Source organism: Cololabis saira, chromosome 23 (genome assembly GCF_033807715.1).
Source record: "Cololabis saira isolate AMF1-May2022 chromosome 23, fColSai1.1, whole genome shotgun sequence".
Lineage (NCBI taxonomy): Eukaryota > Metazoa > Chordata > Actinopteri > Beloniformes > Belonidae > Cololabis > Cololabis saira.
The window spans coordinates 16,051,072-16,073,502 of record NC_084609.1 but is presented as its reverse complement, the minus strand read 5'-3'; the positions used below and the strand labels follow the sequence as shown (position 1 = coordinate 16,073,502).

Sequence of the window (22,431 nt, the reverse complement as noted above, 5' to 3'; positions counted from 1 at the left end):
TTTCCATGTGATTTCAGTTGAATTTTAACAGACAACATCTCAATCTGAACACTCTGTTTTTCTCAGGTTTCAAAAAGTGTTTTGAAACATTAAAACCCACATCCACCAGAGCAGCGCACAGAAGCGTCCTTCATCTCTGGCACTTTCTTGAAACTTGTCACAGCTCCACGCAACACAGTTCACCCTCCATTTCAGTTCGCTCACATGCGTGAGGGCTGCCATGGCAACGCCAGCAAAGGACACACAGACGGGATCCGAGAATTGGCCATATATGAATGGATCAGCTTTGGGATGGAACGGGAACATGACTTTACTCCAACAGTCTTTCATTTAAACTCAAGCTGAGGTGATTCTTCATTACAAACGGAGAAACAAACGCAGCTTATTTTCATGTTTCATCATGTGGAGAGGGTTCAGACTGGTGCATCAGCACAACGCTGGGCCAAAACTCAAGGGGATTTTTATCCTATTGTAAACCAACACTTTGCTCATGTATCATTATGATTGTGACAGAAGGGGACTGCTGACTTGTTTTGTTCTCAGGGAAAATATGTTTTCTTTTTGTTCATGTCTTGTTCTTTTATTGTTGAACTTGTGTTTACCATCTAACTTTAAAGTAAAGTGCTTATTTTAACCCCAAACTGGATCTTTCCATGAACCTCACTCAATGGTTTTTGTATCTAAACCACCAAACCTCACTACCGCAGTGAAGCCAAGTGTTGACAGATCTGGTGAGAGACACAAACAAGGTCTGTGGAAACCAGCTTAAAAGAGGCAGTCTGACTGGAAACAGGGAGTTTTCAAATTAAAGTAAAAACAGGTAGCTCTTCCTTCCGAAATGAGTTAAAAACTACAAGCAGTTTCACATCTGAGACGTTTTTTACTAATATTTGTTCCTGCTCTGGGTCTCTGAAAAGCAGCTTGTTTTGCAGTAGAAGCTATATAAATAAAATGGAAATTAATTAAATCTGAAGAAGTCTGTCATGGTCCAGTGGTCCTTTACAGTTTCGCTGCACTTTTTCTTGATTTCTTACAGCGACAGTTGAACCCAGCTCTTAAAGACTCTTTGTAATCACAGATCGAAGCTGCGGTGTAATGATTTACTGTAACTGAATATCCTATCAGAACTGAAACTGAACACCATTTAAGTGAGTTCTGCAGGTGTTTGCTGCCCTTTAGTCCAGAAAAACTGCCAACACATGCAGAAACATGTTGGATGTGCTGAAGTAACTCTGAACAGCCTGCAGCTGATCAGAAATGCTGTAGCGAGCTCCCATGAGGGTCCACTGATGATGACACGTGGAAAATCCACACGTCATCACGTCTTGATTCATTTTATTTTTGAATGCAGGTCATGTTTATGTATGCACACAGCGGTTCTTGACTAATTCATGCATGCGTTTGTGATATGAAACAGCAGTGTGTCTGTTAACATTTTTTAGAGGTATTCGTTTTATTTATTTATCTATTTCTTGTAAAGTTTTTATTATTATTATATTTTATTGTTGTGGAATGATTATTTTCTAGCCTTAATTCTTGAACTTTTATCATTATTTCATTTTAATTAACTTTATTGTATGTCAGTGTGCATTGGTCTCCCAGTTTTTATTTTTGTTTTCATTATGCTAATTCTTCAGTCAAAATGTCAAAGCACTTTGTATTTCATGTACCTGGATGAAAGGTGCTATACAAAAAAAATTTGATTGATTGATTGATTGTTGTTCAGTTTATTGATTCACTTCAGATGATGAGGCATAATTCAAAGGACTTAACCGAAATGTTCATTTTTAACTTGGATTTGTGGGTGACTCGGTTTCATCCTCACTCTCTGCCTCTTCCATCTTCCTCCCCTCGATTTGGCACTTGTTCTGACAGTCGTTGCACAGATGGTTCAAATTGACCATGTAAAAGTTCTTTGCTAACGTAACCTTGACCTCCCTGCGACGGTCAAACAAGGGGTTCCTGTCCAGGTTGACCTTCTCCAGCTTCTTGAACTTGGACAGACAGACAGGGACCCGCATGAACTGGTTGTCACACAGGCTGATGCATCGGAGCTCCTTCAGCGCGATGATGGAGGCGGGAAGGGCTGAAAGCCGGTTGATGCTCAGGTTTAGCGTTTCCAGTGTATTCAGCTGGCCGAACTCTTTGGGGAGACTCGTCAAACGGTTGTTACACAGGTTTAAGACCAGCAAACGCGGGAGGCGGCAGATAGTCACAGGTAACTCCTCCAACTGTTGTAAAAGAGGTAGAACATTTGGATAGTTGTTATATTTGTTGTTGTGTTGCAATTTACACATTCATCCATCTCGGTCTCAGTAGTGCTTGAACACGACTGTTGGTTTTACGTACGTCATCATATCATTGCAATAAACACCCATTTGTTTACCCCAAGTGCATGCATTGTAGCCAACCGGCTCAATGGTGGTACGCTATGAAGCGGCTACATCCGGTTTACTAGTCTGGTGGTTCAGGAAGTGCAGCAAATTGTAGTTATTTGTCTGACCACTAGGGGGCAGGCTCCAAAATCGAGTCAGTCTCCATTGACCGTTTGTTTAAATGTCCAACTTTACATTCCCATATTTCCATTTTAATAATCCAAAACCAAAAATGTTTTGAAAGTTTTTCCGTTTATGAGATGCATAGAAAAGAAGAAACATACTATTTTGCACCAATCTCAAAACCTCATCTGACATCATGAAGCCTTTAGGCTACAACTAAAGCTCCAGTTACAGCTACTGGTCAGTTTACTGTTACCATGGCAACTTAAGAACATAGGTTTCATCACAAGTCTAGCTATAGCGTGTGCGATCAGAGGCTTCCACTTCAATAGTGAATGTTTATGTCAATAATAAACCATTGTTTATCAAAACGTGAGCTCCTGGTGACACATCTGAGGATTATATTTGTTACAGTGAAGCACAAATTTTGCTTACCGTGTGCAAAATTGCTGTGCAAAACTCAGATATTGAAGTGTCATTTTTGATTTACTGCATTTCCCCAGGTAATGCTATCCACTTGTGAATTCATGGCTTTACATAATTTTACCTGATGTGGCACATAACAATTCAAACACTGTGCAGTTGACATGGAAGGCCACGTTGCCTCAGTGTCCCGCTTGTGCTGCTTTGCTCGCTATACATAAAAAAAGAAAAAAAAAGACTGTACCTTACTGAATATGCACTTGAAATTCCTGGTTATATACTTTAAGCAAATAAAATAATTAAATAAAGAAAAACACATTTGGCTCAAAATGGGCCCCTTGAATGGTGGTGGTTATTCTATCCCTGTTTGTGTGTGTGTGTTTATGAATGATGTGTGTTGTAAGTTAGGTTACCTCCACTACACATTTATGGAACGCTTGAAGCTGAAACTCAGACCTTACCCGGCAACAAAAATGATGTTTTCTGATTGGCTGATAGGTCGTTAACTCCAGACAGTAGCAATCATGACTCGTTTGTAAGATGGGCTGTTGGAGTTACAGTGCAGTGAATTTGATGCAATAAGTAGTTACATTTGTAGAGAGGTTCAAATCAGTCTACACGTACACCCTAGTTACAGCGTAGCTTGGATGCAGACGTATAAATGGGGCTTTATCTGCACCTTCTTTGTGATGTACCATGTTACTGTGGCTTGATTGTATTCCTCTGTTTTAGGTCACTTTGGATACAAGCGTATGCTAAATGTAACATGATTATTGTGCTGCAAAACGGAACCTTTTAAAGTAGGGGTCAGTGGAGACTGACTCGTCTTTTTGGAGCCCCTAGTGGTCAGTCAGGGAAACTACAGTTTCCCTCACCTGTTGGCGGATAGAGGTTATGCATTGACGTCACTTCCCCACTGGACTACGCCCCCTTACTCGCACTGAGTGGCAAAACATCAGCAAAAATGGCTGCAACTAGTGGAGAAGGCGGGTACTTAATTTTTACGCCGGGAAAATACACGAAGCAAAGCTTGAAGGCATACAAAAGTCTTGATGCTTGGTCCTACTTCAAAGCAGGATTTGTTGGTGAAATTAAAGTGATGAGGACACCGAACTTTATTCATTTGACCGTTTAATGTTAGCTACCCAAAAATCCAACATTACCCGATACAAAATGGGAACCGCAAATCCACGTTTCGGTGCCTGGAATCCAGTTGTTTCTGCAAATTGCAGCGATCCATTTGTCTCTCTTAAGCTTATTTTTCGGCAGTCTGTAAAATGATAACTCAGATTTCTTGCTAAATCTATGAGTAAAGTCGATCCCACAACAGCTCTTTCCCATTTTAAATGTTTTGTAGTGGCTCAAACTGAAAGTTTACGCTGCCACTCAGTCTTTCTGCCACTCAGTGGGCGTAACCCGCTGTGAAGTCGCATCTGTGACGTCATGCACTCTATAGACTTCAACTGTCAGTAGTACTCACGCAATTGCTGTGCAGATCCAAAACAATGAGGGTAGTGAAACAATCAATGAAATCTGGGACCTCTGTTATCCAGTTCCTGCTCAGGTCCAATTCATCCAAGTCACAGAGCTTCCTGATGCACTTGGGCACGGTGGAAAGGTCTTTGAAACTGAGGTCCAGCCGCCGTTTCTCATACATTGTACACTCCACGTAGCGCTTAGCCTTTTTCAAGGTGATAGTCTTACTTTTAGACTGTCTACCCATCTTCTTTCCCTTGACCTTGCTGCTGCAGGACACACCGTAATACTCTAGTACTGTAGTACTACACCATTAAGGAATCTTCATGTTTTGTTTCAAATTAATCTAATAACTAAAAAGGAAAGTTTGTTTCCCGGCAACGGCTCTTTGCACTGAGAATGCTTTACAGCCGTTTTACAGCCACACCAGCAAGGCATCTTTGTCTGTGTCTCGATTTGGAAGGCATTTTACAAAACTTTCTACTTCTGTAATGATTCTCTTTCAAATAAAAACTTACACATCAAAGTGGTTACATAATTTTATCAATGCAAACAAAAGGAATTAATGATGGCAGAAAATTCAAATATCATCCACAGACTAATAACATGTTAATGTTGCTATTTGATTATCCCATAACTGTTGTTGTTGCAGCGAATTTGGTATAACACCGCCCTCTGCTGGTTAGACGTGTTTATGCAGTAATTACTGGACACTTCAATTAAGAGAAGTGCAGTTTAACCAGGTCAGAGAAACAACGCTCTTGCTGGATGGGCATTCCTTCATCCTCAGTTTGCACAGGTGTCAAAAGTATTCACATTCATTACTCAGGTAGAAGTATAGATACCAGAGTTTCAAAATACTCCCGTAGAAGTTGAAGTATCAACTCAAGTTTTTTATTCAAGTAAAAGTATAAAAGTACTGGTTTCAAAACTACTTAAAGTATAAAAGTAAAAGTAATGTAAGGGGGAAAAAAGCCATTAAGGACAAAAGCCATTGAAAATGAATGCATCTTAGTATAATGCAAATATATTAAAGAACCATATATGTGTACTATTGAGCATTAACATGTGTTTCAGGGAGCAGGAGATATGACGACTAGTTGCCTATAAGTATTGTAATGGTGCAAAAAGTCAAACTTCAGAGGCATGTTATTATTTATCCTAATGTTTATTGGAATGTACATCCAAGTTTAGTTGCAGGAATCTGAGGGAACGGATGTAAGAACAAAACTGGACAAGAACATCTGAAACAACCACAACCAAATTCACTCTATCCGGATGGAGCAATTTAACTGGATAGTTTTTTTTTAAAGGCCGAAATGAAATAGAGTAACGAGGCTGTTTTTAAAATGTAAGGAGTAAAAAGTACAGATAATTGCTTGAAAATGTAAGGAGTAAAAGTAAAAAGTCGTCTGAAAAATAATTACTCCAGTGAAGTATAGATAACCAAAATTTCTACTTAAGTAAGGTAACAAAGTATTTGTACTACGTTACTTGACACCTCTGTCAGTTTGTGAGCATAAACGAGAAAGGATGAATGTTGCCAAATGTTTTCCATAATTGTGGTTAAATTAACTTAAATATGCTTCTGTGATAAGAGATATTGTAGGCAATGTTATGATTTAAGGTAAAAATGGGGAAATTCCAGCCACAATCAAAGTTATGAGGCTTTAAAAGTGAATTACTGAATATTAATACCAAGTTAGTGCTTTGTTTGTTATATTATGTCATATTGTATTGGAGAGTTTTGATTGTTTTCCGTACTTCCAGAACCACACAGTTACACAGTGTGACACCTTAATTCCATCATTATAATATGATGTTGAGTTGAACTGAGCTCAACTGTGCGTTGCTATTGCCTAAAATAATTAAGTGAAATAACCTCAAACGGCCTCCTTCTATCTGCTCGGACCAGCATACTGTAGCGAACATCATGCCAAACACTGAGAATACAGTCTAAACTAGATCACACTAACTACAGTGATGTATAGTTTGACAAAGTGTCGTTATACCAAGTGCCAAGTGCATATTTTTATTTAACAGTAATCAAAACATTTTACACATGATTTCAGCAAATCAAACACTTTAGCCTTTAAAACATTCCTGTCTCAAAACAGGTTTTAAAAGAATTACGAAAAGTTTATCTGTGCATAAAAATCATGTTCAAGGATTTATGAATAAAAAAAGAAATGCATCTTTTCAACTTTTAGTTGGATGAGATAGTATTTGGAGTTACAGTTAAAACTTTTTCAAAGGTTTAACAAAGAGCACTGATGTATGACGACAACAACAACAACACATTCTGAACATCAAATGTTTACAGAATTATAAGTGCTATGAATTTAGTGATTTTGTCATTTATGGCTTTGAAATACCTTTTACAGTTTTCAAATGTCTGCTGAGTGGGAACATCAACGGTCCATGTTATCGTTTTTAGCCTCAACGTTGCCTCATATCATATGGGAAAAAGATGAAAAATAACCTTTTGGCTTCATGGCGTATTTACAGAAATGTTAATTAATGTGCATTGTCCCTACAAAATTATAGCGTAGTTACCATGACAACATTTCAGGTGAGCTACAAAACATCAGTTTTCTCCCATATTTACCAGTCATTTATCAAACCAGTAGATATCTTGTATTCCTAATTATAAGTATTAATTATGGCATTAAGAGGAGAATAAAAGCAGCATTTTAACTAAAGTTAAAATTCCTATATTCATTTAATTAAACCTGTTTTCTGTGGATTTTAATAGTAAGAACAAAGACATTTGTTCAGTGTGGAAGAATCTGATGTGCATGATGGTTCTGGAGAAGTGACTGGAGTGCAGTCTGAAGTCATGTGACCAATCACATTTTGGATTTAGTACTAGGGTTTCTGTACATGTGCTGCTGCAGAAAACTCAAGATCTTCTTCCAGGAGTCTTCCTGAGCATCAGAGTGGGCTTTGGTTTCTCCTCCCCACAGGACAATCACTGCAACAATTCCATATGTTGAGCTCTTTGATAAACTGCACCCCCCTTGCTGACAAAGTGATTGATTTAAAGTAGAAATTCCTTCGGACCAAACAAGAGACGTCAACATGTCACCGTGTGGATAAAGTTTTTACTTGTTCACTGCAGTAGTGGACGACCTGTTGGGGGACCGGTGGAAAGGTAACCTACCAATGAGATGTTGTCTACATGAGAGTTTTAGATCAGAATAAAAATCAATGAAAGAAGCCTTTTCTTAAAAATAACCAGTTGTGGCAGCATCACCTTATGTCTTAATTTACACTCTTGTTTCCATCTACCTGAAGCAAGGTGCAAAGATCAGAAAAAAATTCAGACCATGTCAAAACTTATTCACTTGATGGAGCATGGACTCTTTTTAATAAAGTAGGTATTAAAGCGCATGTTGGTGTAGAGCTCAACTTCAACCTTCAATATTCAATCTTGAACTTTCAATCTTCATATAATACAAATTGGCATGTATATGTATATAAAGAGAGAATTTTGAACAATATTTATTTTTGTCTTGGTACAACTTTGATGCCATTTTTTGATCCACTTCAGATGTTGACTGTACTCTAAGTGGATTTTATTATGTCAAATGACATGAAGTGGATGAAGAAGGAGTGAGAGACTTGAAGATGTCTTTGGTCGTCTTGTTTTTTTTTTCTTTGTGCCGGGGTAGAATCACACAGAAGATGGTGAGAGAACTCCAGCAAAAAAACATAAAGGTCGCTTTAATGACCTTTGGACATCAAGGACAGCACCGCTGTGGCACGAAAGGTACCTACATCAGGTCCTGAGTAGCTCGGTAGGTCTAGTTGGTGACTGTTATCAAAGTGTAGGTAAAATTATGTATGTTTTATAATGTCTCTAACTATCGTTATACTCACAGCATTACAAGTGGAAACTTTGGCCCAATGAATGAAACAACAAGACTGTGATTGATAGTCATGATTGAATCAGATAAACATTGGAGACAACTGAATGTTATCAATATGATGGATTTGTAACTATGGAGTACCGTATATATATGGTTTACGTCTGTATTGACTGTTGCTCTTTGCTGCATGTCTCCCCCCTCTATCTACATGTATGCTTTTCTACCATTGTCTGCTTTATCATCAGTTGCCTTAGCAACTGAGACTAAACCATCACCTTTGTGACAAGTTCAGAAAAACAAAGTCACTGTTGCTCACGAAAGAATTAAGATAAGGTAAGATAAGATAAGATAAGATAAGATAAGATAAGATAAGATAAGATAAGATGAGATAAGATAGTCCTTTCCCAGATGGGGAATTTGGGTGTTACAGCAGCTCAAAGTCAGATAAATGTTCAAGGCAACATGAACTCAGACTAAATAAACAATAAAGATAAATTATAAGTATGAAAAAAATACAGACTGACATGAAACCTGAAATGAAATCTTGTTCATAAACAACTGTTTTTATCAAACTTTAACACTTCAAAACTAATACTTTCATTTTTTACACTGCTGTTTAGAGACTGAAAGAACAGATGTTAACCAACAATATAATGTATTTCAAAGACAGACAAAGTAAATGATTTATAGATGTAAATAATGTATAAATGTGTGGTAGAAAAAAGAAAATTAAAAAAGTACCCAACAGAGAGGACATAATGAGCACTGATAAGAACTAGGTGTTCTCTCGTGATTAGATATTTTGAATACGCGAGGCACCTGATCCGTAAACACAGATTAGCCTGCTGGATTTCTGCCTCTGAGGTCACAACTGTGTCATGGTAACAACAAACCTGCACTGGAGTCTCTGAACAATGGATTTATGGGCATTCAAGTCTGTTAAGTCTTAGTGGACCTTTAAAAAGGTACATTTCACTTTAAACAAACACCTATAAATAAATGCATTGCGGAGCTACTATGGAAATAATAATAATCTGAAAGACTCCCAGAGTTGGAGCTCTTCGGTGGGTCAGATGTGAAGTCTGCAGCTGGATGCCATACGTACTGATGGACTCTAAACCTGTTCTGCATGCTTTACTCGGGATTCTTAAAAAGATCTTTGCACACCCCCTCCAACCTGTAAGTCCAGATAACTTGTTGTTGCACTAATATGTTCATATCTAGTGAATTAAAATAGGAAGATCACTTTCGCTTACCGTGCGTTGCCATGGTGAAGCACAGTCTCAGAGCTCCATTGATGAGTTCTTATGTCGCTGTAACTCAACCAACTCTGAACCAAAAGCTTAATGTTTGTTGTCTTCGGGTTAGGTTTTTGAATTGGAGTTTGTTGAACCACCTTTGTTGAAATTGTAAACCAGAAAAAGACCCAAAATGAGATAGAAAAACACGAAATAACAAAAAGATGTAATGTCATTCTATGCTGCAGATACAACACTTGACCACTAGAGAACACTGTTTATGCTTCGAAATACTTCTAGTGCCAAAACACCTGGCCAATGTTATGTGGGATATTTGTGTCAAAATGATTCAATCAAAAAAAAAAAAGACTTCAAAACTTTTTTCACTTCAATCAAAAAAAAAAATACATCAAATCGAAAAACATTTTGGAAAAAAAAAAGTGTTCAAATGCAAATTTTTGGGTCTCAAATATTTTTTGCATTCAAACATTTTGAAGTGATTTTTTTGTATTGAATTTTTTTTTAAGCAACTTCTTTGATTAAATCATACACGTCCTACCCATAATATGGCCCAAACATCCATCAAAAAAGTTGCTTCAAACAAAAAACAAACTTCTATCAAAGAAAACATTTCCAAAGAAAGTGTTCAAATGCATTTTTTTGAGTCTCAAATGTTTTGCAGTCACTTTTGATTGAAGTGACTTATTGAAAATATATTTGAATAAGACAAATCTACCTCCATAGGATTCTTGCTCCTTAGTCATGTCCCACAAACCACCTTTTAAAATAAAAATTGTATCTGCAATGTGGTCATATTCTAAACAGTCCCATATTGGTCTACACCACTTTCCCCAGGAACCATGGCCATATGGAGGCCCTGACAACCACCAACCTTCTGCAAGTGAAGGTCTAAGCAGCATCCATGCTTAGACTGCACAGCAATGCTACCAACCTCAGGATATGGCTTGTAATGCCAGACTTTCAGGACACGCATTGATGTGGGGAGAAAGTGTAACCTACAATTCCATTTTGCATTGTTAATTATGGTTTACCTCAGTTAACAGCATTTTTTATTATAATAAGCATTGCCCAAAGCCACGTACAGTACATGTAAAAATCTTTATTGGCCAAAATTGATCAGAATATTTTATGCAGAGGACATATTTCTGCCAGCATTGAGACGCCTAAGCATTTCCTGCAGAAGTCTAGGAGGCAGCTTGGAAGACCTTTTTCTGCTGCACAGAACCATGGTCGTCAGAAGCATGCTCCGTCAAGTAGTGGACGGCCTGCGAGAAGTCTTTGCCCTTCTCATGGTGCTGGCTGAAGGTAGTCTGGGTGCCAGGAGGGTACAGGCCATACAGGAGTTTGTAGTCAAAGTCTGGATAGGGGTGAGCCGAGAAACCACCCACACCAAACTGGTGAACCACACTTGTGAATCCCTGCTGTCCTTGGCCCAGTTGGTCAGCTGGATAGCCAAATTCTTCCGTCTGCCGCTGGAAGTTGCCAAGTTCAGCTTCCCTCATAACACTGGCAGCTTCTCCTGCCTGGAAGCTAGGTTGAGGTGGTGGTAGAGGGGGTGATGGGAGAAAGCCACTGGCATCCATGGTCTGGGCATCATCTGCTGCTTCAGTCAAGCTTTGGGGAGGAACAGCCCACTCGGTTTCTGTGGAGAAACAAGTGAGGATACAGTACCCAACCACAAGACTAGTAGCATGCATTAGACTTATTTGGTAGCCAAGACTGACCAGCTCCAGCCGGCCCTGAACCAACGGCTCCTGCTTGAAAGGGTACAGAAGAACCAGAGACAACATAGCCAGGCTGAAGGGGCACAACAGACCCAGTACCGACAGGTCCTGCCTGAAGGGGCACGGCCGACCCACTACCGACAGCGCCAGCCTGAAGGGGCACGGCCGACCCACTACCAACAGCAGGTGCAGCTGAGTCCAGGCTGCTCCCTACTGGAGTTGTGTAGCCAACAAGCTGAGGGGCGTTAGGGTTTTGGACAAGTACTGGTGCAGATACCAGTCTAGGGGCACTGTAGAGTACTGGTGCTGAATGACCTGTGGGTGCTCCCTGGTAGGAGGCAAAGTTGCCACCAGCCCCACTGCCGCCACCACCACTCTGTTGGTGAGATTTTGATCCTGAGGACAGAAAAACAGAAGATTTAAGCTGAGTGTGATACAACTACACATGTGATGTCTTCAGCAAATCATAGCCTACCCTTCAAATGCATCCCAGATGACTCCACAATCAACAACATACAGAGGGAAACCCTGAAAAACAAGAACACATCAACATCAGAAACTTCTAGAACCGGCTGGAACCAGTTGCTTCCAACCAAGACTGTACCAAACCTCAGGAAGAAGCCTGCAGTCTTCATAATGAAAGTCAGAAGTAAAGGAGTCAGCACAGCTGAGAGTTTTTAAATGTTGCCAGGGACCAGTTCTGACCAACCACAGCTTAACGGGCTAACGACACACAGCTGCTGTGGTCTGACTCCAAGGAACCATTCTTACCTCAGCTGATGCTCCAACTGACTACGTTTACATGGACCACAATACTCCCAACATAATCAGATGGAGGAAAGAGTTGCAGTAAGAAATGTATACGTAAATAGCAACTTTAAACTAATCAAGTTAGTATTTTCAGTAAGTGATAATCACATTAAGGTAGGTGGAGTATCCCGACCATAAACTATATTTAGATGGACAACAGCAATCTGATTATTGCCTGTAACCAAATTAATGTGGTCCTCATGTTTGTTCTGGGTCTACCATGGCTTTTCAGGAGCTGTCAATAGTGATTCTGGATCAGTTGCACCGCTTCAGGGATGCCAGTGACCTTCTCCCTTTACCCTCTCTACCACCGACTGGACCTGCACTCCAGTTAGGAGATATCTCAGGTGTATGAAGCTGAAAAAAATAGCAACTACCAGTAGCAGACTGAATAATTTTTCCACCCAGCTACCCGTGACTCCAGATGATATGGGTAATGACAGAAAGAACAAGATCGCGGATACCGGCGGCAGAAATGAGTTTCTTCCATAGAGTGTCCGCCGGGCACTCCCTTAGAGATAGGATGAGAGGCTTGGCCATCCTACAGAAGATAAGAGTAGAGCCACTGCTCCTCTTCAACAAGAGGGGCCAGATGAGAGGGGTCGGCCATCTGGTGAGGATGCATCCTGGGCGCCTCCCTGATGAGGTTTTCTGGGCATGTCCCACTGGGAGGAGAAGCCAAGACACGCTAAAGGGAGTATGTCTCTCGGCTGGTGTGGAAATACCCTGGGATCCCCCCAAATGAGCTGGACGAAGTGGCAGAGGGAAGACTGGTCTACCATGCTGTTGTGCCACAAAGGGAGTGCTGCTCAGTTATTAGAGAGTTAATAATTTACCATGGTGTCTGATGTGCAGCCGTTGAGCCTCAAAAACCTGGTCTCTCGGCGAGATAATCCACAATCCAGGAGACCAGAAATTTCAAGTTTTCCCGTGCCTTTTTTCCATTCCTGCCCTGATAAGGCCTTCAGTCGAGCAAATTATGGAGTTTTAATCTTCTATCTGTTTTCCAAAACCCAGCCAAATTGTTTAAAATGATGTTGCATAGTTTTGTGGAGAAGTCCCTGTCATGAACATTTGAACCATTGCCTGCTCACACTTGTGATGCTCCAGTGTGGTAGTATACCATGTACTGTGGCAATGTTTGCTGTATTGGTGAAACTCTTGGCGTGCAGCTATCTGACTGCAGGTTTACAGCCATCAGCGGCTCCCCGTTTGACTAAATCTGTTTCAAAAGGTGAGCTTTGCAACTGGAGGGATTCTTGCTTCTTAGTCATGTCCCACAAACCACCACCTTTTAAAATAATATTTGATCTGCAATGTGGTCATATTCTAAACAGTCCCATATAGGTCACTACGAAGCGCTGCTTTGTTACCTCCAGATCTAAACCCGGCTCTTGTCTCCATCAGGCCCGGCGCGCTGGTGTCACCTGCATCATCCTTCCAGCAGAGAACAGGAAGGACTTCTCCGACCTGCTGGACTACATCTCCAAGGGCCAAGAGGTCCACTTCGTGGACCACTACAGTCAGATCCACCCCATTGTGTTCTCGCAGAACTAGTCGGGGTGGAGAGCATTTCAGTTTGTTTACAGGGCTCGTCCGTCTGGTTGAACGTAGGAACAGCTCTGCAGGAGAACTGGCTGGTCCAGATAAACATTCCCTCATCGGTTTCAGCCCCCAGCGGCCCAGATGGAGGAGCTGCAGATGGTGTGGAGAACCTTACTTTCAGTCGTGTTTTTTTTTCTTCAAGTTTGAATATGCAGAAATGTGCCTCTTTTTAATAAAGTTGATTATGTGTGAATAGGGCTGGGGATCGATTCAAATGTCAAGAATCAATTCGATTCCGATTCTTAAGATTCAGAATCGATCATCCCGCTTTGATTTGATTCGATTCGATTCCGATATTGATTTGGGTTAGTGTTATTAAAAATGTTTTTTCAGCTGTTGCATGAATTATATGAATGTGTAGTTATGCAACATATTAATATTAGTATTATATTGAGATTCAACAGCAAGTATTGAGAACTAATGATGCTGTGAGGACCAATCACCTCCCAGAATGCCTATATAACTGCTTTCAGAAACATTGTGTGGCAGAATTATCAAACAGATCCAGGTCAGCAAACAGAGACGTATGAAATGTTTTATTTTTTTCCCATTTATGAGAATTTGGTTTTTAGCATTTTATGCAAATGTAACCCCAAGACAGTATATAAAGCAAAGAAATATAGACAATTTATGCAATTATAACTGAAAACTTTCATGTTTTCATACCTTTAAACATATTTAAAGGCAAAAACACATGGAACCAGCAACCCTGGACCCCCTGTATAAGAAAAGAAATGTCAGAAATGTGAGCAATGATGAGCCAGAAAGGAGCCGACGGCTGATTGTGAAGGAAGTTCACATAGAGGAAAAACCCCAGACGCCCAAATGGACCCGGATTCACTGGGTTCACTGCCGTTCAGCCGGTTCTGGGATGTCCAAGACTTTCTCTTGCAGACTGGTAGGTCTGGTTCTCTCAACCCAGTAAAACAGGAGCAAAGTGAGATGTAAACTACTAAAGGAACAAGGCTGAAGTGGACGAGACAAGACTGGGTTTCCAGTTGGTCTCCAGCATAGTAACCAGCAGTTACACACGGTGACAATAACAATAAAATAAATATCTGATTAAATTATACTTGAACCTTCAATGAGAAACGAGGTGAAAAAAAGCTGGATTGGTTCCTGATAAAGCTATTAAATGCTGCTCCCCCTTCTGATTGGAAATGTTTCTTCCTCTGGACAAGAATAGGACTAGATCGGGACTAGACCAGGACTAGACTAGCACTAGACCGGGACTGGACCGGGACTAGTTTTCTACAGTTTTTCTGTTTTCACTTTTGTTATTGCACTAAAAATGTGCACTATTACAGAATGGATGTTCTGCCTTCTTTCTATTGTTTTATATTAATTTATACAATTTTAAGTTAAGCAGGACAGGTTTCTGTTTGAGAAAGATACTTATTTTATTCAGTTTATTTTGTTATTTGTTATTAAATTGAATTGCTGGATAATAATTTGTTTTCCATATGCATCTAATTCAATTCAGGTTCGGGTCAAATAGTTAAAAAATCGTTTCACTCACAAAAAAAGGGGCTAAAAAAATTCACCATGCCAGGAAGGGTGAAGGCAATGGGGTTGGCCGGCCCTGCTGATGAGGTGTCCCTGATTTTTTTTTCAGGGAGTTGGCAACCCTAGGTCCGGTACATTGTTTACCAGCAGATACGGCTGCGAATGGAAGACATACGAGAATGTTCACTTCATGTTCAAATTTCAGAGTCGTTTCCATGTGATTTCAGTTGAATTTTAACAGACAACATCTCAATCTGAACACTCTGTTTTTCTCAGGTTTCAAAAAGTGTTTTGAAACATTAAAACCCACATCCACCAGAGCAGCGCACAGAAGCGTCCTTCATCTCTGGCACTTTCTTGAAACTTGTCACAGCTCCACGCAACACAGTTCACCCTCCATTTCAGTTCGCTCACATGCGTGAGGGCTGCCATGGCAACGCCAGCAAAGGACACACAGACGGGATCCGAGAATTGGCCATATATGAATGGATCAGCTTTGGGATGGAACGGGAACATGACTTTACTCCAACAGTCTTTCATTTAAACTCAAGCTGAGGTGATTCTTCATTACAAACGGAGAAACAAACGCAGCTTATTTTCATGTTTCATCATGTGGAGAGGGTTCAGACTGGTGCATCAGCACAACGCTGGGCCAAAACTCAAGGGGATTTTTATCCTATTGTAAACCAACACTTTGCTCATGTATCATTATGATTGTGACAGAAGGGGACTGCTGACTTGTTTTGTTCTCAGGGAAAATATGTTTTCTTTTTGTTCATGTCTTGTTCTTTTATTGTTGAACTTGTGTTTACCATCTAACTTTAAAGTAAAGTGCTTATTTTAACCCCAAACTGGATCTTTCCATGAACCTCACTCAATGGTTTTTGTATCTAAACCACCAAACCTCACTACCGCAGTGAAGCCAAGTGTTGACAGATCTGGTGAGAGACACAAACAAGGTCTGTGGAAACCAGCTTAAAAGAGGCAGTCTGACTGGAAACAGGGAGTTTTCAAATTAAAGTAAAAACAGGTAGCTCTTCCTTCCGAAATGAGTTAAAAACTACAAGCAGTTTCACATCTGAGACGTTTTTTACTAATATTTGTTCCTGCTCTGGGTCTCTGAAAAGCAGCTTGTTTTGCAGTAGAAGCTATATAAATAAAATGGAAATTAATTAAATCTGAAGAAGTCTGTCATGGTCCAGTGGTCCTTTACAGTTTCGCTGCACTTTTTCTTGATTTCTTACAGCGACAGTTGAACCCAGCTCTTAAAGACTCTTTGTAATCACAGATCGAAGCTGCGGTGTAATGATTTACTGTAACTGAATATCCTATCAGAACTGAAACTGAACACCATTTAAGTGAGTTCTGCAGGTGTTTGCTGCCCTTTAGTCCAGAAAAACTGCCAACACATGCAGAAACATGTTGGATGTGCTGAAGTAACTCTGAACAGCCTGCAGCTGATCAGAAATGCTGTAGCGAGCTCCCATGAGGGTCCACTGATGATGACACGTGGAAAATCCACACGTCATCACGTCTTGATTCATTTTATTTTTGAATGCAGGTCATGTTTATGTATGCACACAGCGGTTCTTGACTAATTCATGCATGCGTTTGTGATATGAAACAGCAGTGTGTCTGTTAACATTTTTTAGAGGTATTCGTTTTATTTATTTATCTATTTCTTGTAAAGTTTTTATTATTATTATATTTTATTGTTGTGGAATGATTATTTTCTAGCCTTAATTCTTGAACTTTTATCATTATTTCATTTTAATTAACTTTATTGTATGTCAGTGTGCATTGGTCTCCCAGTTTTTATTTTTGTTTTCATTATGCTAATTCTTCAGTCAAAATGTCAAAGCACTTTGTATTTCATGTACCTGGATGAAAGGTGCTATACAAAAAAAATTTGATTGATTGATTGATTGTTGTTCAGTTTATTGATTCACTTCAGATGATGAGACATAATTCAAAGGACTTAACCGAAATGTTCATTTTTAACTTGGATTTGTGGGTGACTCGGTTTCATCCTCACTCTCTGCCTCTTCCATCTTCCTCCCCTCGATTTGGCACTTGTTCTGACAGTCGTTGCACAGATGGTTCAAATTGACCATGTAAAAGTTCTTTGCTAACGTAACCTTGACCTCCCTGCGACGGTCAAACAAGGGGTTCCTGTCCAGGTTGACCTTCTCCAGCTTCTTGAACTTGGACAGGCAGACAGGGACCCGCATGAACTGGTTGTCACACAGGCTGATGCATCGGAGCTCCTTCAGCGCGATGATGGAGGCGGGAAGGGCTGAGAGCCGGTTGATGCTCAGGTTTAGCGTTTCCAGTGTATTCAGCTGGCCGAACTCTTTGGGGAGACTCGTCAAACGGTTGTTACACAGGTTTAAGACCAGCAAACGCGGGAGGCGGCAGATAGTCACAGGTAACTCCTCCAACTGTTGTAAAAGAGGTAGAACATTTGGATAGTTGTTATATTTGTTGTTGTGTTGCAATTTACACATTCATCCATCTCGGTCTCAGTAGTGCTTGAACACGACTGTTGGTTTTACGTACGTCATCATATCATTGCAATAAACACCCATTTGTTTACCCCAAGTGCATGCATTGTAGCCAACCGGCTCAATGGTGGTACGCTATGAAGCGGCTACATCCGGTTTACTAGTCTGGTGGTTCAGGAAGTGCAGCAAATTGTAGTTATTTGTCTGACCACTAGGGGGCAGGCTCCAAAATCGAGTCAGTCTCCATTGACCGTTTGTTTAAATGTCCAACTTTACATTCCCATATTTCCATTTTAATAATCCAAAACCAAAAATGTTTTGAAAGTTTTTCCGTTTATGAGATGCATAGAAAAGAAGAAACATACTATTTTGCACCAATCTCAAAACCTCATCTGACATCATGAAGCCTTTAGGCTACAACTAAAGCTCCAGTTACAGCTACTGGTCAGTTTACTGTTACCATGGCAACTTAAGAACATAGGTTTCATCACAAGTCTAGCTATAGCGTGTGCGATCAGAGGCTTCCACTTCAATAGTGAATGTTTATGTCAATAATAAACCATTGTTTATCAAAACGTGAGCTCCTGGTGACACATCTGAGGATTATATTTGTTACAGTGAAGCACAAATTTTGCTTACCGTGTGCAAAATTGCTGTGCAAAACTCAGATATTGAAGTGTCATTTTTGATTTACTGCATTTCCCCAGGTAATGCTATCCACTTGTGAATTCATGGCTTTACATAATTTTACCTGATGTGGCACATAACAATTCAAACACTGTGCAGTTGACATGGAAGGCCACGTTGCCTCAGTGTCCCGCTTGTGCTGCTTTGCTCGCTATACATAAAAAAAGAAAAAAAAAGACTGTACCTTACTGAATATGCACTTGAAATTCCTGGTTATATACTTTAAGCAAATAAAATAATTAAATAAAGAAAAACACATTTGGCTCAAAATGGGCCCCTTGAATGGTGGTGGTTATTCTATCCCTGTTTGTGTGTGTGTGTTTATGAATGATGTGTGTTGTAAGTTAGGTTACCTCCACTACACATTTATGGAACGCTTGAAGCTGAAACTCAGACCTTACCCGGCAACAAAAATGATGTTTTCTGATTGGCTGATAGGTCGTTAACTCCAGACAGTAGCAATCATGACTCGTTTGTAAGATGGGCTGTTGGAGTTACAGTGCAGTGAATTTGATGCAATAAGTAGTTACATTTGTAGAGAGGTTCAAATCAGTCTACACGTACACCCTAGTTACAGCGTAGCTTGGATGCAGACGTATAAATGGGGCTTTATCTGCACCTTCTTTGTGATGTACCATGTTACTGTGGCTTGATTGTATTCCTCTGTTTTAGGTCACTTTGGATACAAGCGTATGCTAAATGTAACATGATTATTGTGCTGCAAAACGGAACCTTTTAAAGTAGGGGTCAGTGGAGACTGACTCGTCTTTTTGGAGCCCCTAGTGGTCAGTCAGGGAAACTACAGTTTCCCTCACCTGTTGGCGGATAGAGGTTATGCATTGACGTCACTTCCCCACTGGACTACGCCCCCTTACTCGCACTGAGTGGCAAAACATCAGCAAAAATGGCTGCAACTAGTGGAGAAGGCGGGTACTTAATTTTTACGCCGGGAAAATACACGAAGCAAAGCTTGAAGGCATACAAAAGTCTTGATGCTTGGTCCTACTTCAAAGCAGGATTTGTTGGTGAAATTAAAGTGATGAGGACACCGAACTTTATTCATTTGACCGTTTAATGTTAGCTACCCAAAAATCCAACATTACCCGATACAAAATGGGAACCGCAAATCCACGTTTCGGTGCCTGGAATCCAGTTGTTTCTGCAAATTGCAGCGATCCATTTGTCTCTCTTAAGCTTATTTTTCGGCAGTCTGTAAAATGATAACTCAGATTTCTTGCTAAATCTATGAGTAAAGTCGATCCCACAACAGCTCTTTCCCATTTTAAATGTTTTGTAGTGGCTCAAACTGAAAGTTTACGCTGCCACTCAGTCTTTCTGCCACTCAGTGGGCGTAACCCGCTGTGAAGTCGCATCTGTGACGTCATGCACTCTATAGACTTCAACTGTCAGTAGTACTCACGCAATTGCTGTGCAGATCCAAAACAATGAGGGTAGTGAAACAATCAATGAAATCTGGGACCTCTGTTATCCAGTTCCTGCTCAGGTCCAATTCATCCAAGTCACAGAGCTTCCTGATGCACTTGGGCACGGTGGAAAGGTCTTTGAAACTGAGGTCCAGCCGCCGTTTCTCATACATTGTACACTCCACGTAGCGCTTAGCCTTTTTCAAGGTGATAGTCTTACTTTTAGACTGTCTACCCATCTTCTTTCCCTTGACCTTGCTGCTGCAGGACACACCGTAATACTCTAGTACTGTAGTACTACACCATTAAGGAATCTTCATGTTTTGTTTCAAATTAATCTAATAACTAAAAAGGAAAGTTTGTTTCCCGGCAACGGCTCTTTGCACTGAGAATGCTTTACAGCCGTTTTACAGCCACACCAGCAAGGCATCTTTGTCTGTGTCTCGATTTGGAAGGCATTTTACAAAACTTTCTACTTCTGTAATGATTCTCTTTCAAATAAAAACTTACACATCAAAGTGGTTACATAATTTTATCAATGCAAACAAAAGGAATTAATGATGGCAGAAAATTCAAATATCATCCACAGACTAATAACATGTTAATGTTGCTATTTGATTATCCCATAACTGTTGTTGTTGCAGCGAATTTGGTATAACACCGCCCTCTGCTGGTTAGACGTGTTTATGCAGTAATTACTGGACACTTCAATTAAGAGAAGTGCAGTTTAACCAGGTCAGAGAAACAACGCTCTTGCTGGATGGGCATTCCTTCATCCTCAGTTTGCACAGGTGTCAAAAGTATTCACATTCATTACTCAGGTAGAAGTATAGATACCAGAGTTTCAAAATACTCCCGTAGAAGTTGAAGTATCAACTCAAGTTTTTTATTCAAGTAAAAGTATAAAAGTACTGGTTTCAAAACTACTTAAAGTATAAAAGTAAAAGTAATGTAAGGGGGAAAAAAGCCATTAAGGACAAAAGCCATTGAAAATGAATGCATCTTAGTATAATGCAAATATATTAAAGAACCATATATGTGTACTATTGAGCATTAACATGTGTTTCAGGGAGCAGGAGATATGACGACTAGTTGCCTATAAGTATTGTAATGGTGCAAAAAGTCAAACTTCAGAGGCATGTTATTATTTATCCTAATGTTTATTGGAATGTACATCCAAGTTTAGTTGCAGGAATCTGAGGGAACGGATGTAAGAACAAAACTGGACAAGAACATCTGAAACAACCACAACCAAATTCACTCTATCCGGATGGAGCAATTTAACTGGATAGTTTTTTTTTAAAGGCCGAAATGAAATAGAGTAACGAGGCTGTTTTTAAAATGTAAGGAGTAAAAAGTACAGATAATTGCTTGAAAAGGTAAGGAGTAAAAGTAAAAAGTCGTCTGAAAAATAATTACTCCAGTGAAGTATAGATAACCAAAATTTCTACTTAAGTAAGGTAACAAAGTATTTGTACTACGTTACTTGACACCTCTGTCAGTTTGTGAGCATAAACGAGAAAGGATGAATGTTGCCAAATGTTTTCCATAATTGTGGTTAAATTAACTTAAATATGCTTCTGTGATAAGAGATATTGTAGGCAATGTTATGATTTAAGGTAAAAATGGGGAAATTCCAGCCACAATCAAAGTTATGAGGCTTTAAAAGTGAATTACTGAATATTAATACCAAGTTAGTGCTTTGTTTGTTATATTATGTCATATTGTATTGGAGAGTTTTGATTGTTTTCCGTACTTCCAGAACCACACAGTTACACAGTGTGACACCTTAATTCCATCATTATAATATGATGTTGAGTTGAACTGAGCTCAACTGTGCGTTGCTAATTCCTAAAATAATTAAGTGAAATAACCTCAAACGGCCTCCTTCTATCTGCTCGGACCAGCATACTGTAGCGAACATCATGCCAAACACTGAGAATACAGTCTAAACTAGATCACACTAACTACAGTGATGTATAGTTTGACAAAGTGTCGTTATACCAAGTGCCAAGTGCATATTTTTATTTAACAGTAATCAAAACATTTTACACATGATTTCAGCAAATCAAACACTTTAGCCTTTAAAACATTCCTGTCTCAAAACAGGTTTTAAAAGAATTACGAAAAGTTTATCTGTGCATAAAAATCATGTTCAAGGATTTATGAATAAAAAAAGAAATGCATCTTTTCAACTTTTAGTTGGATGAGATAGTATTTGGAGTTACAGTTAAAACTTTTTCAAAGGTTTAACAAAGAGCACTGATGTATGACGACAACAACAACAACACATTCTGAACATCAAATGTTTACAGAATTATAAGTGCTATGAATTTAGTGATTTTGTCATTTATGGCTTTGAAATACCTTTTACAGTTTTCAAATGTCTGCTGAGTGGGAACATCAACGGTCCATGTTATCGTTTTTAGCCTCAACGTTGCCTCATATCATATGGGAAAAAGATGAAAAATAACCTTTTGGCTTCATGGCGTATTTACAGAAATGTTAATTAATGTGCATTGTCCCTACAAAATTATAGCGTAGTTACCATGACAACATTTCAGGTGAGCTACAAAACATCAGTTTTCTCCCATATTTACCAGTCATTTATCAAACCAGTAGATATCTTGTATTCCTAATTAT

At 39.6% G+C, this 22,431-nt stretch overlaps 3 protein-coding genes across 3 annotated transcripts; all 3 read right to left on the bottom strand.

Annotated features, from left to right (window-relative positions):
• Positions 1-1,787: 1,787 nt before the first annotated feature.
• LOC133424588 (leucine-rich repeat-containing protein 18-like) lies at positions 1,788-10,271 on the bottom strand. Its single transcript, XM_061715272.1, has 4 exons — positions 10,244-10,271; positions 7,281-7,371; positions 4,402-4,666; positions 1,788-2,231 (listed from the first exon to the last, which is right to left on the bottom strand). The coding sequence occupies exons 1-4, from the start codon at positions 10,269-10,271 to the stop codon at positions 1,788-1,790; spliced, it is 828 nt and encodes a 275-aa protein (XP_061571256.1).
• A 351-nt stretch (positions 10,272-10,622) lies between these two features.
• Positions 10,623-11,906, bottom strand: LOC133424322 (uncharacterized). Its single transcript, XM_061714844.1, has 4 exons — positions 11,862-11,906; positions 11,728-11,780; positions 11,253-11,648; positions 10,623-11,170 (listed from the first exon to the last, which is right to left on the bottom strand). The coding sequence occupies exons 1-4, from the start codon at positions 11,885-11,887 to the stop codon at positions 10,713-10,715; spliced, it is 933 nt and encodes a 310-aa protein (XP_061570828.1). The 5' UTR covers positions 11,888-11,906; the 3' UTR covers positions 10,623-10,712.
• A 5,264-nt stretch (positions 11,907-17,170) lies between these two features.
• LOC133424586 (leucine-rich repeat-containing protein 18-like) lies at positions 17,171-20,218 on the bottom strand. Its single transcript, XM_061715271.1, has 3 exons — positions 20,208-20,218; positions 19,785-20,049; positions 17,171-17,614 (listed from the first exon to the last, which is right to left on the bottom strand). The coding sequence occupies exons 1-3, from the start codon at positions 20,216-20,218 to the stop codon at positions 17,171-17,173; spliced, it is 720 nt and encodes a 239-aa protein (XP_061571255.1).
• Between the last annotated feature and the right edge of the window lie 2,213 nt (positions 20,219-22,431).